We start from the raw sequence: 15,063 nt of genomic DNA, 5'->3' as shown, positions 1-15,063 counted from the left end.
GGTACCTGGATGGTTTTCAAGAGAACTTTTTTGTCCACCAGGCTGATGGGATGGGTCAAGAGGAGATTGGAGATGGTGATACCTCAGCCTGTTCTTCGTGCAAAGGGGATGCAGGTGAGTGGAGGGTGTGATTTCTGGGATGCTGGAAGGGAAGGAAGCCCCCATTCCTGAGTTGCCACTGAGCTGGAATTTAGTATCTTACAGTGTTGACTAAACAAGTGGTGTCACTCAAATGGAAATCAGGACCACTGGACCTTGACCACAAATAATTTTCTGGTGCACATTGTCTTAGAAAACTACATATTGACATTATCTTTGTTCTGTTGTAGTTTTATTTCTTTTGTGAAATATTTCCCAGTTACATTTTAATAATAATGATGATGATTATGATGGTAATAATTATAATATTGGTTCTGGACAGCCCTGGGGAACATCGTCAGTACTATTTTTCTCATGTGGCTCTTGCTGGGTCTTCAGAATTGAGACACTCAGATATCGGCGTCTGTCAAGACCAGTCAACCCTGTCCTTGTTCTATGAGGACTGACCTTACTCTAGAACCCAAGCACCCACAACTTCCATGCAATCAGCTCTGAGGGTCCACAGTTGGAGCACCATCCACACTCCCTTCTTCTCATTTACTTTTTAGTATTCTCCCCTGGTCTGCTGTATACAATCATGGCTTCTACTCTCTCTCCTTCTACTTCATTCACTAAGTAATTCATTGATTGCCCTTTTATAGCTCAAAGTCTCTTCTTTCCATCTGGTGGCCTTCCCCTTAAGGTTTTTAACCCCAAGAGTCATCTCTAAGGGCTCCACCAGTCCCATGATTCTTTGACTTCTATCCAACACAATCCAACAATATAATAACATATTCTTCGGTCTGGCATTGAAACCTTTGACAATTTGGTTCCAACCTTTCATTTCCAGCCTCACACATTGTACACATTGATCAGGCCAAACTGGCTTCCTTGCTGTGCCTCACACATATCTCCATTTCCTTCCTATCACAAGCCTTTGCATTGGCCATATTTACTACCTGGGATATCCTCGCTCCTCACCTCTGTTTCTAAGAATCTCTTTTTCCCTTCAGAGTTCAATTAAAGTGCTACCTTCCCCAGAAAGTCTTCCCTGATCCCTCAGCTACTATTCCCTCCCCTCTCCAAGTACTTACTATGTAGGCACACACATGTTTAAATACATTGCACACATACATTTCTATATAAATATATATATATATGTGTGTGTATATATATATATATATACATATATATATTTATAAAACATAATGTCACTCCCATATAGTAAGGATCTAATGAAGACTTGTTGATTACTTTAATGGACAATAATGAAGTGTCTCTCATGTGTTAGTCCCTGTGCTAAAGGTGTAAAACCAAAAATTTAACCATCTTTACCTGCAAGGATCTTATATTCTGCTGGAGGTGGGGGTGGATGGAAGTTGCCTTAACACAGAATAGGGAGCCTAGTGAAAGATCTTGAGCTGAATAGTTACAATACATTAATATAAATTTATATTATCTATTATTAGTTATAATAGTTAATAACAATAAATTATAATAATGAATGACTAATATAATATATAAAATAATGCAAATGAAATAATTATAGTAAGGAACAAATTATATTAGCTTATTTAATTAGTAATATAACTATATTATATGATATATTTAGATATAAAAAGATTGATTTGTGCAGAGCCATTGGGGTGAAGGAGCCTAGTGGTGAAGGAAGGACTTTGGGCAATGATTAATTTTGTTTCTTTATGATATTATAGGAGCTGGAAGCACCCGCTGAGTGTCCCATGCAGAACAGTAAGTGATTGACTTGGGGGACCTTAGATTGTGTGGGTCTCTGAGTTGTGAGCCCATGTAGGTATGGGGGCCATGCCTGGTCCAGCTTGATGCTCAGTATCATAAAAAGATGTCTGTGATTTTTGGGATCACTGAAGCTGGAGTCCACTGTATCGTTTCATCCTGGTGTAGATGTGAGATAATCCAGTGATGTGTTTTTAAACCATCTTTATGAACTGATGCCAGGTGAAAGCAAGATAAGCAAAATAAGAATGAGCATATGATTAACTTGATTCCTCCCGTGGGCACCTTAGTAAATCACTCATCCTTATTTAAAAGAGCATGTTAAAATGTCAGGGTTCAGAAGAGTCCCTGTAGAAAAATAGAAGTTGAAAGGTAAAGGTTTGGGAATTTAAAAAATAAATGGCAATCCTCTAGGTGGCCCAGGATATTTTATTCTCTTCACCTGCCAGAGTGGGGAGTCATGGATTGAGAGAATTGGAAAGTGAAGTGTTCAGGGTACTGCTCAGGTGATACTAGGCGGGGGAAAAGGCAGGAAGATTAAAAGCACTTATTTACTATAATACACCACATACTACGCTAAGCAATTTACAACTATTACCTCATTTGGTCTTCAAAATAACTTGGAGATAGGTTTTATTATTATCCTCACTTTATAGCTGGAAAAATTGGGCAGGTAGAGGTTAAATGACTTGTTTCGGATCATCCAGTTACAAAGTGTCTTTCATGGAATTTCCCCTTCACTGGGACTATTAAGAAACTAATTTATAATTTAAGATTTAGGGTGCTTTGATGCAGTGAGGCCACAATCACACAACTAGTCTACGTCAAAGATGGGGCTCAAATCCAGGTCTTTTGACTATAAGCCTAGATCTCTGTCTTTTACTCTATAAAACTTTTCTTCTTTAATCAACCCAACATTTGTGCATGATATTGTGCTGGGCCCTGGAAATACAAGGACAAAAATAAAAGAGTTCCTGCCCTCAAGGGGATTAGAGTTGAGCCATGGGAGACAATGTATATAAGGATAGCCAAGCTACAAGTACAAGAGAAGCTATTCAGCAATGGAGGTGGTGCTTGGCCAGAATTTTGAAGGACAAAAAGGATTCTAAGAGGTAGAGGTTAGTGGGAACGAGTGCATTCCAGGCTGGGGACACAGCCTTAAGATTAATAATTAAATTGGCAATATTGGTGGTTCAGGTTTAGTTCTTTTACTTTTCAAAATACAGTGCCATGTGTTTTCTCATTTCATTCTCACAATAGTTTGAGGCAGGAGAGTTGGGATTTTTAATTTCAATTTGACAGATACTATGTCATCTTTTCCTCCTTATGCTTGGTCTCTTGGATCGATGTCCCTCTTCATTAAAAAGTTATTCAATTTTTTATTAACAAAGCATAATGAAGTCCTTTCTGTAATTTCTGCTAATTGGCTCAAATTAGAAATTTTGACCAGGTTTCCCCTTCTGATTTCCATGAAAGCTCAGAGTAGGGAGCTCTATCCATCAAGTCAGGAGGTAGGAACTTTGGGAATCCAGGAAACAGAGGCAATGAGGGGAAGATGAGGCAGTACAGTCTTTTGCAGGTGATATATTCTCTCTATTTTTTTCATGGTGGCCTTTGAAATGCTTAGGCTGCCAACTGGAGGTGTCAGGGACTCTTTTTTCTCACTTCTACAGTTTCACTCACTCAAATCTCCCCTCTCAAACACTCTACCTACATACATAGGGGCTAGCTAGTTGCTCTAACACTAATTTAAAAAATTAATATTTTTTCCAATAACCTGTAAAAATAGTTTTAACTTTTATAAAACAACTGTGAATTCCAGATTCTGTCCCACCTTTTCTTCCTGCCCCCTCACTGAGAAAACAAGCAATTTGATAGAGGTCTAATACCAGTCTTGTGGTTGCAACTGCATGTCTCAAGTCCTGGTGCCCCTCTGCAGACCTCATGAGGCTATTCCTGTTGAGGGGGGCATCTTGGGACTCAATCAATGTCTCCTCTGGAGACCTCCTTTATCTCTTATTTTTTTCTAGAGCTGGGGTTGAAATATGGTGGTGAGTGTGTGTGGGAGTTAGCTCCACTTTCTCCAGTTTCACAATTCATTATTCATTCAGGCTAAAAGTGGTTCCAACTTCATGGGTTTCTTTCCCTTGATTGTAGTATCATAAGAAAAGCCAACACTTACTTAGAGCTTTAAGCCTTCCAGAGAGTTTTACAGTCATGTAGCAGAGGAAATATTAAGAGAAATATGCTGATTTCCATCCCATTGTTATGTAGCATGTTTCTTTTACTATTTCCGCTATTTCAGGCAGAATCTCATTTTATCTTCACAACAATAGCGTGAGGTGGATGCTGTGGGTATTGTTCTCTCCATCTTACAGAGATGGAAACAGATTTAAAGAGCTTAAATGGTTTACTCAGAGCTAGTAAGTATTAGAGGGGAGATTCAAGCTCAGGTCCCTCTCGATGTCAAATCCATTCTGCTGCCCACAATAACTCACCAGTCATCAGTCTTAGGGGGGAAATTACAGCTGTACTTGGGTGTTTGAAGGGTTTAGACTCACTCTGTTTGGCCCCCAAGGACAGAACTCAAAATAGTTGCAAAAGAAGGAAGGAAGGAAACCAGTTTGTGTTAGTCCTGGGCTGTATGGGGGTGTTCAGGGAGCACTAATAGCTCTGAGGTAAGGGTTGCTGAACCTTTTTCAGGGCTGCTCCTCCCGCTTTGGTATCCTTGTTTCAACCAATTCTCTCCTGCGATTCCAAGAAGTAATAGCATGTGCAGGAGCCACATCCCAGTAAAACTGGCTAAACTAGGTTGAAGGTAACTGAGAGATCTCACCTGTTGGTGAGTTAGGGAGTGTCTATCCCAAGCATTTGAAGACACCTCCTGGGTGGAATGGATGGAGGAGAGCATTTTGTTCCAGTAACCATGAAGGTGGCTGATATTGCTGCTTGATCAGACATGAAAGATATCATTGACAATCATCCTGCCTTTTGTCTTACCATTGGACTTCCATGACTCTGGAAGAGAGAGTGTGGGTGATGACTTTGTGCAACTCTGCCTCACTTAAATCCAATTCACAAACAAGACATCCCCTTGTGATATCTCTGGTCCTCTTGAAAAAAATGAAGGACAAATAGTAACTGCTTTGTGCCAGACCCTGTGGACTTTACAGGCACTTTACAAATATTATCTCTTTTATTCCTCACAGCAATTTTATAGTTGTAGAAACTGAATCAGATAGAGGTGAAGTGAATTGTCCAAGGTCACACAGCTAGTAAATGTCTGAGGTCGGATTTGAACTCAGAACTTGCTGCCTCTAGTCTCAGTGCTCTATCCACTCTAATCATCTAGGTGTTTCTTTGCAAAGAAACAAATAATTGGAGCTATGGGGAAACCAGTTGAATAGGTACTCTTCCATCAAGGAGGATATGATTATTTGGGTATGTTGAAGAGAATATCCTTGTTCAAGCAGAGGTTGGGCTGATGGATTTTTGAATTCTCATCGTACTCTGGGATTGTGATTTATGCTCTCTTAACTTCTTAAACCTTTCTTTCCATTCTTCCTGTAACTTCAGTGACCTGAGATCCTCCACTAACACAGATAGCACTTTCTCTTTAACTTTGGAGATAAACTAAGGAAGTTTCCTGAAGGGCTTAGAAAAATTTAAGATAGTAAAAGGAAAATTGAGAGTAGAAATGACACTAAACTGGGAGATTATATGTTTCTCACAGGGATTTGAGTTGAGCCTTGAAAGTTTCAGAAATAAGGAAGACATGTATGAATGCACAAAGATGCAATGGAGTCTCAGATTGGAGGGACAGTAGTTTGACTTGGTTGGGATATTTTTTATAAAGTGAAATAATGAAATAAAATATCACTAGAAAGCTTAGTGGAAACCAAATTGTGAAGAATTTTAAATGATAGGCTAAAGATTCTGTTTGTTAACCAATAGCCAATTCAAAAATATGAAAACTTTTGAAGGGATATATCAGATTTTTACCTTAGGAAAATTATTTGGGTAGATATGTGGAGAATGAGTTGAAGAGGGGACAGACTAGAAACAGGGAAATAAATTATAAAGCTATTACAATGGTTTAAAGATGATCTGGAATTGATATGGTGACTTAGAGAAGAGACTCCCCTTTGATGTGATATAAGGATAGAATTTACAAAACTTTACAACTAATGAAATATAGATACAATCGGTGAGATACTGTGGAAGGCAGAGTGAAGGATAATTGAAATTAGGATTCTAGATAGATGGAAAGAGAAGGATAACTTCGACAGAAATAGGGGGGAGTTGTTTAGGGAGAAAGAAGAGGGACTCTGTTTTGAATATTCTGAATTTGAGAAATAGCATGTGTAATATAAAAATTATAGCTCCTGGGTACCCACTGGTGTGTTTCCCATTTGAAAAACTCAACCAAGATAACACTGTTGGTAAGGCAATGGAGTTCAGTGACTTGCCCAAGATCGCATAACTAATAAGCATCAAGTGTCTGAGGTTTTGAACTCAGGTTCTCCTAACTCCAGGGCTGGTACTCTATTCGCTGTGCCACCTAGCTACTCTTCAGTAATTCTTAATTATGGAAAAAATTAATAAACAAGAAGGAAAAATCAAGAATAATCAAAACAGTTCACTCATAACCAGGATCACATTGTCCCATCCATGCACATAGTGGGGATAGCCTGGGCAAAAACATGAGAAATAAGATTGTGTGTGAAAAACAGCAGGAAGATCAGTTTCTTAGACCATTTGGTGTGTGAAGGGCAATGTGTAATAAGAGTAGAAAGATAGGTTGGGTTCATGAAGTGAAGAACTTTAAATATCAAAGTGCGAGTTTGATTTGATCCTCTGGGTAATAGGGAGCCACAGGAGTTTGTTGAGTAGGAGAATAACATTAACCCCGTTGAACCCGCATTTTGGGAATTGTTTGGAGATTAAGTCAGGGAGAAAGTTGAAGTAAGAGGACTATTCAGGATCCAAAAGAGAGGGTCTGGACTAGGGTGCTGGATATTTGAGTGCTGGTGATATTTGAAGGAAACTACTACGATGGGGGTCATATTTGAAGGAAGCAAGTAGCTCGGGGTGAATTAGGGAGGAGGAAGATTCGCTCTTCCAAGTCAACCAACACCTCTGCTGATTCATGCCATCTTCTCCTTTTGTTTCAGGGGTGGAGTAACTTGGAAGTCTCTGAAACAAACAGAGAAGGGGAGCCTGGTAGAACTGTTTCTGGACTGAAGGAATAAACCCGAGTCTGGAGAAAAATATGCACTGAGGCATGATCATGGGGAGGTGGTGAAAACAGAAGTGACTTCAAGTTCTCTTTGGATTTGAAAATCAAAACACCCAAAATGTCTAAGGAAAGTTGATTGTGACCAGGGCTCCTTGACTAGGGACTGGGATTCTTCTCAAGTCTCACTTGGAGAAACGACTGAGCTCTTGATTCTGATGTCGAAAGGCTTGCCAGCTCAGACTTTCCATGAGTCATTTGGATAATTTCCAGATCAGAGGTCAGATCTCCGAACATGACCCTTGAGCAAACCTTCTTCCTTCTTGGTGCCTGGATAGCCCCATCTATGAAACGAGGAGAAGTGTACCATACTGCCTTGCAAGGGATTATGAGGCGTTACCAGCAAACATCTCTGGAAAGGCTTAGGTAGTACTAACTGCTCTCTGAATGACTGAGACTCCAGAGAGTTAATCCACTGCCTTTGCAAGAAATCTCTCCTCCTTCCAGCTCTGTCCCCCAGTTTGTTGGAGTGAATTGATTGATAATAAAGAAAAGAAAAGTGGATCATGTGAAGGCTTAAATGCCTGGTGAATTTAAAGTGCTCCACTGGTGTTCCATAGCATTATATGCTGGTTATTGTTAATGATGAGCTAATAGGGCTTGTTTACTACTTTGGAAGAAAGTACCCTCATAATGACATGTTCTATTGCTATTATAGCAATGATTTTGCTTCTGCTCTTCTGCACATTAATGATAATGTGCAATAACAAAGTAACAGCAAATAACCAGGAATCCTGCCACACTGTGAATAACATTGATGCTTCCCAAGAGAAAGCATTTCCCCTGGGACCAGCCCTACAGAGCTCATTTGCATCTTTGGCTGGGATGTTCCACCCGGCCAGGGGAAGCCCCTTTGTTTGGTGTGTTAAGCACAAAGGACTGGCTCCCTGGGGAAGGTCTGTCCAGTCTCCTCTCTGACTAACTCACGTTCGCTTAGTATTATGGCTAAAAGAAAGAATTCTGGGCTTGAAATCAGGAGAACTGGTTCAGAGCTAGAATGATGAATTCCTTCAAATTTAAGAGGAGGGTGTGTGTGTGTGGGGGGGTGTCTGAGGACTTCTGTGTGTGCCCCTAAGGTAGACTGGAGACAGAAGTTGTGAGAACTCTGGATGGGAGAGGGAAAATGGATGTCCACAGATGACAGAAACAAGAATCTGCCCAGGACCAAGCAAACTTTAAAAGAGGAGAGGGGGTTATTAAGTAAAAACAGTAGGGAGTAAAAGTGGATAGGTAGAATGCTGGGCTTGAAAAAATATGAATTGAATTTGATTCTTACTGGTTATGTGCCCCTGGATAATTACTTAAATTTCTGTCAGCCTCAGTTTCTTCATGTTTAAAAATAAGAGTACCAATTTCATAGGGTTATGAAGATAAGTGAAAAATATATTTACATATATATGCATGTATATATTTATAAAGCTTAAAGTAAATGTTATTATTTTTAATTGGTATGTTGATTTTTTTTGTGAAGGGGTTTGTGAAAAGAGCAACCACTTTCAGAAAGAGGGCTAAGAGAAGTGGCTTCTTAAGGAGAAAAGTAGCAAACACCTGATGATGGGTGGAATATGTGAAAATAAGAAAGCTAGAATGATGGGAGCTTGTTCTCTATAGAAGAGAGTTCCCGAGGGGTCTTGTGAAAAGGGAGGGCAGAGAACAGGGACTTGGAAGGTTAAGGCTGAGCTGGATAAGATGAAGAGAATGGAGAGAGGCAATAGGGGAAGGAGGAATGGGAGGAATTCAAGGACCAGGAAAGAAGGAGAGATTTGCCAGCCATGGAGTGCATGTGTGTGTGTGGGGGGGGGCAGGGAAGTATCAGGGATTAAGTAGTGTGTGTATGTGTGTGTGTGTTGTAGTGGAGAGAGATACAGAAAGTCAGAGACAGAGACACACACAGAGAATGAGACAGAATAAGAATCAGAGAGACAGAATGAGAGAATAAAAGAAGACAGAATGAGAGAGAGACACAGAGAGAAAGTTACAAGAACACACACACACACACACACACAGAATGTGAGAGTTATTTGACAGAGTCCTTTCAAATTAGGATTTTTCATTCTTTGTGCTTACCTCCACACCTAAACATAGTGTCCATCATATAATATATCCTTAATAAATACTTATTGATTACTCCATTGATATTAAATATCAATGGTTATTCTCATCCACAAAAGGTTATTGAAATCTTACTCAGTACAGGAGACTTTGGGTTTGAAGGTGTTGGAGAAAACAAGGGGGGAGTGTGATTCATATTAAAAACATTCAGTTTTATTTTATTTTCAGTTCCAAATTCTCCGCCTTTCTCCTCCTCCTTCTCTTCCTCTTCCTCTTCATCCCCTACTCAATAAGAAAGCAAGAAAAACACAACCCTTTAAAATATGTATGACCGCACAAAAGAATTATCCATAAGCATTTACAATATGGAGGGGAGTGGGGGGGCAGCAGTGCCATCATTCATAGCCTCCCCACTAATGGAGAAGAGTGCATCCTGCATTTTTCCAGAAGAGGCAGCATGATGGGATGGTCTGTCTTAGTCATCACACTCTGGGGGCAGACTGTTTAGGGCTAGGCAAGACAGCAGGGTGAATGGGATGGGGGGGCACTCTGTCATGGGGGAGGAAACTTACAACTGTGGGTGCCCTGGTGCAAATCTCTAGCTCCCCTAGACTTGTTTTGACTCTGCAAGTACATAGAGCCCTGAGCCTAGAGTCAAGAGGACCCGAGTTCAAAACCAATCTCAGGCACTGGACTCTTACTAGCTGTGTGTCACTTAAGCCTCACCTGGTGTGGGGGGGGGAGATTCATGGTATTTTTGCCTTGCAGGCTCCTGTAAGATAAAAGCTTAAATCAATTTTGGTGTCATCATTCTCTGTTCTAATCATCTCTGTGTTCTGAAGTTGTATCCCAAATGAATTCTTACTTATTCAAGAGTTGGCAGAAAAAAATCAAAGTTCATTTCTTGTGGCATTGATTTTTGCCTCTAGAGAAGTCTACATGGAAGGTACTCACTGAGAATAGCAATGAGTAGGATTCACTATAAACCCAACCTACCCTAAAACACATGGAAAATGCTTGAAAAGGGAAAAAATGAATAACTGCTTACTAAACTCTCAATTTATTAAATGTTATACCCATCCACAAATGTTTATTGAAATCTTACTCAGTACAGGAGACTTTGCTTGGGTTTGAGAGAAAACAAGGGGGGGGGAGTGTGATTCATATTAAAAAAATTCAGTTTTATTTTCAGTTCCAAATTCTCTGCCTTTTTCCTCCTCCTCTTCCTCTTTGTCTTCATCCCTTACTCAATAAGAAACAAGCACCAAAATTCATAGTTGCAGAGTTGGAAGGAATCTCAGAAGCCATCTTGTCTCTTCCTCCTATGGAAGGGATGAGTGATTTTCTCAAGGTCATAGAGATACTAAGCATCAGATTCAGGATTTGAATCCAGACCTTTGGATTTGACTCCAAGGTCATGGCTTTCCCCTCTGTATCACCAAAGTTGTGCTGTTCAATGGTGATCTTTCCTCAAGTCTGCTTAGAAGTGAAAACAAGAATGAAAAAAGGCAAAAAGAAATGAACAAGATATTCACTTAAAAATAAGAAAGTTGTAATTAGTTGGGGGGTCTTGGTAGTAAGAATTAAGGTAGGTATATTTAGGCATTCAGATCTTAAATTCTGACCTGTTCCAAGATAGACATGTGCTACTCCACAGATGTATAAACATTTTCCCATTCTCCCCCGACTTTCCCTCCTCTTTTCCCTTCCCCTCTCACCCCCTCCTCTTTCCCATTTCAGTCAGCATCATTCCCAGGGCACAGATGGAGTCAGATCTCATTGTAGAAGACATAGATCCTGACTGGGAACAGGAAGAGGCAAAGCAAGAAGGCTTGCCCACTAGATGGGAAGACCAAGTTGGTGAGGAAGCTCCCTTGAGGTATGGATTTAGAGAGGAAACTGGAGGGGAGATGCTTAGGTAGGAACCCCAAGGATTCTCATAGACTCATCAGCTCTAGAGATACCAGAACTGAAAGGAGTCTTAGTTCCAGGGAAGGTGACTGGTGGTGGCCTCAACAGAAAATTGGTAGGGACTGATGAGCTCATCAAGCCAAGTCCCCTCATTTTCCAGAGTAATACCTTAAGGCCAAGAGAGGTGAAGTAACTCGCATGGGTCAGATTTTTATGAGTCCAACTCTAACACTCTGGTCGAGGAAGTGTAGACAGGAAGACCTGGGTTCAAATTTTATCTCGGGTGCTTATTAACTGTGTGGCCCTGGGCAAGTCACTTAATGCCTCTGTACTTGTTTTTCCACTTGTAAAAAAATCCATCTGATCATCATAGCCTCTCCCTCCCATGGAAATCAAATGAGATAATACTTGTAAAGCGCTTTGCAGACTTGAAAGCTCTCTATAAGTGCTGCCTACGATTATATTCTGCCACGTCTTATTGGTAGGAATAAGCATCATGTCTGGCTGGAGTCGGAGGACCTGGGTTTGAATCTTGGAGCTGCTCTATATTACCTGGGTGACCTTGGGCAATTGACTTAACCTCTCTGGGACCATTTTATTTCTTTAAATCGTTCTATAATTTTTAATTTGAACTTACAACTACCAGAAAAATGAGACCTTCCATGAAGTATACAATAAAGCAGAATGAGAAAATTATTCATGAAAGAGCAGTTCTCCCACTTGTGTACAACTGCCTTTTCTTTTTAAGTATATAAATTTAACTTGTAGCTTTCAAAGCTACCCTGCTTGGTTATTGTTCTTCCTGACCTTCTTTTCTGTTTTCTACATTTTTAAGAAGGAAATCTAAATGACTTTCCCTCCCTCCCTCTGTCCCTCCCTCCTTCCCTCCCTCCCTCCCTTCCTCCCTCCCTTCCTTCTCTTTTTCTTTCTTTCTTTCTTTCTTTCTTTCTTTCTTTCTTTCTTTCTTTCTTTTAGGTTTTTTTTTTTTTGCAAGGCAAATGGAGTTAAGTGGCTTGCCCAAGGCCACACAGCTAGGTGATTATTAAGTGTTTGAGACCAGATTTGAACCCAGGTACTCCTGACTCCAGGGCTGGTGCTTTATTCACTGTGCCACCTAGCCGCCCCTCTTTCTTTCTTTCTTTGTTTCTTTCTGTTTCTTTGTTTATTTCTTCCTTCTATCCTTCCTTCCTTTCTTGGTTTCTCCCTTAATCATATTCCTCTCTCTACCATGAAGTGGGGGAGGAAAGACCACAAAAACACCCACAGCCTGGATAACATACATACATAGTTAAGCAAAACAAATTCCCACATTATCTGAAAAATGCATGTCTTATTCTGCAGCTGGATCCCATCCCTACTCATATTCCATCCCAACTTAGAGTTTTAGAGTAAACAGACTGGTGAACAATGACATCTGAGGTCCCTTGTAGCCCCCAATCTATGGTCCCCAAGTGTATACCTGGGAATCATTTAGTTGACAAACATGAATGAGCTTTTTCTATTCATGTGTTGATTCATCCCATTAAGGCTTGGCTGGATTATTTAATAAAGACAATGAATCACTGCTCTTGGAGGAAAGTATAGTTTTAGAGTAGAGCTCTTATGTTTTCACTCCCATTTCCCAAACTCAGAGTCCCTCCATATTCTCCTTCTTAGTTACTTTCTATTTCTCCCCACGTTGCTCCAAGGATTTGCTGTTACCATGGTTCTTCACCTCCCCCCACCCCATGCCATCCTTCATTCCTTCAGGGACAGGTTCTCCCTGTGTTCCAAGATAACAGTTAATTAATTTGATAAATTCATTATGCTCTTGGGGTAATTGGAGAAGATTGTAGGAGCAAAAAGACCACCATGGAGGCTCTCTTCAGACCCTAAACTATGTGGTAAACAGTAGATCAAATGCCTTCTGGAGACAATAACCACCCTTACTATTATACTGAATTACCTTGTACAAGGCTCACAGAATCATAACTGTAGAACTGAGGGAGGAGCCTAAGAAATCATTTTGTGAAATCCCCTCCTTTTATCAATGAAGAATTAGAAGACCAGAGAGCTAAGAGATTTTCCCTGGTTCCCACACAGGTCAAAGAATCAACATTCAAATGGAGATCCTCTGACTTAAGCCTTCTTTCCAATGACCATTTGGGAAAGGAGTTGTAGAAGTTAGTCACACAGCTAAAAACGTCAGAGAAGCCTGGAACCCAGGTCTTCTTACTCGGAGCCAGACTCTAAATGCACTGTACCACACCACCTCTATCAATTGAACAGCGTAGCAACAATGTATAAGTCAGGACAAGTGAGGTCCATGTTAAGACTCATTTGGAAAAAATATGTGAACATATATCAATAGTCTTAAAAGTGTCCATGTATGAATAAAACACAGGCCTTTAAGATGTTAGAGTCTGAAAGTATTACCCAAATGTTCATTTTCATCATCTCTCTCCTTTCAGAGAGTTGCCCAGGATTCAAGAGGAGAAGCTGGAAGAGATGCTGGAGGAAGGAAATGGAGAAGAGGAGGAAGAGGAGGAGGAAGAGGATGAGCTAGAGTAAATCTGGCAGAATGAGGGAACTAATGCATCTTTCTTCAAGAAAGATTTTGTCTTGGGGTAGAGGAGACAGTTCCAGAGTCTCATGGTAGCATGAGATGACCCTGTCTCCTGGAAAACTCAGTGAGTTAGAAAGGCTTCCATTGTGGCTCAGACCAGGTGTCCATCAGCGGAGAACTACCCTAGTTCAAGTCACCCCAAAAATCACCCCTAGTAGATTGATTTAATTCTTGAGAGACAGTATTTTTGACCCCATCAGGTTAGATCTACCAATAAAGGCATCAAGGGGTCAGTCAAACAACTAATCAAATAGCAAATGGTTATTGACTATTGACTCTAAACTGGGTACTGTGCTAGGAGCTGAAGATTCAAATACAAAGAATGAAACAGTCTCAGTTACCCTCAGGGAGCTATAATCTAGTGGGAGGAAATTATATACATAAGTATTCACAGAATAAATAGATTTAAAAAAAAACAAGATATTTAGTCAATCAGTCAAATAAATATTGTCTGATATGTGTCAGGCAAAGTATTGGTCCTAAAAAAACAAGGCCAAGGATCCCTGTTCTCAATAAGTTTATAATCTAATGGGGAGGCAACATGTAAACAACTCTGTATAGACAAGCTACTGACTTGGTTTCATGCCGAAAGATAGTACTTGAGTTGGATCTTAAGAGACTCTGGAAGTTGAGGGGTGTATGTGTGTGTGTGTGTGTGTGTGTGTGTGTGTGTGTGTGTGTGTGTATGTGTGTGTGTGTGTGTATGTTTAAAAGAGATACACAGAGACAGAGAGAGACACACACAGACAGAGTGGGAGGGATAGAGATAGAAAGGGAGGGAGGGAGAGAGAGAGACTAAGAGAGAGAGATAGATAGATAGATAGATAGATAGATAGATAGATAGATAGATAGATAGATACAGACAGACAGACAGACAGACAGACAGAGTTTGGTTAGATTATAGAATGTGGTGAATGGAGGAATGTATAATGAAATTAGACAAAGAGGTTTGGGGTGAGGAGGTGAAAGGTTTTAAAAGCCAAATATGGGATTATATATTGATCCAAGAGGTAATAGGGAATCAATGAATTTTATTAAATAAGAGAATGGCAAGGTCAGATTTGAACTTTAGGTAAATCATTTTGGTAGGTTGTGACCTTCATGGATGGATGGAATACTCAAATTGATTGATTCATCTAGTGACCATTTAATTATGAAATCATTCCCTTAGAACAAAGGGGGCAGGAATGGGTGGGAGCTTGGTCCTAGAAGCCCAGAGACTGTTTTAGGGATTCTGAAATAATCAGTGTGTCCCTCAGTTTCCCCATGTACAACACACCCTAGGAATCTGGAGAGGTAGATCAGAAAGAATGTGATTTTTGAATGAATCCTGGGAGATCTCCACTCTTGGAGGGGGATGTTGGCT

General features: G+C 40.3%; 1 protein-coding gene across 1 annotated transcript in view; it reads left to right on the top strand.

Annotated features, from left to right (window-relative positions):
• Nucleotides 1-15,063, top strand: part of CNGB1 (cyclic nucleotide gated channel subunit beta 1) — a 106,332-nt gene that overhangs the window by 15,848 nt on the left and 75,421 nt on the right. The window contains exons 13-16 of the mRNA XM_074211170.1: nt 42-114; nt 1,794-1,830; nt 10,922-11,060; nt 13,543-13,638. Coding sequence (XP_074067271.1) covers nt 42-114; nt 1,794-1,830; nt 10,922-11,060; nt 13,543-13,638 — 345 coding nt within the window. The remainder of the gene's footprint in view (nt 1-41; nt 115-1,793; nt 1,831-10,921; nt 11,061-13,542; nt 13,639-15,063) is intronic.

This window comes from Macrotis lagotis, chromosome 1, assembly GCF_037893015.1.
Source record: "Macrotis lagotis isolate mMagLag1 chromosome 1, bilby.v1.9.chrom.fasta, whole genome shotgun sequence".
In the NCBI taxonomy this organism is placed as follows: Eukaryota; Metazoa; Chordata; class Mammalia; order Peramelemorphia; family Peramelidae; genus Macrotis; species Macrotis lagotis.
Note: the sequence above shows the minus strand (reverse complement) of the source record. Positions and strands in the feature narration are given on the sequence as shown.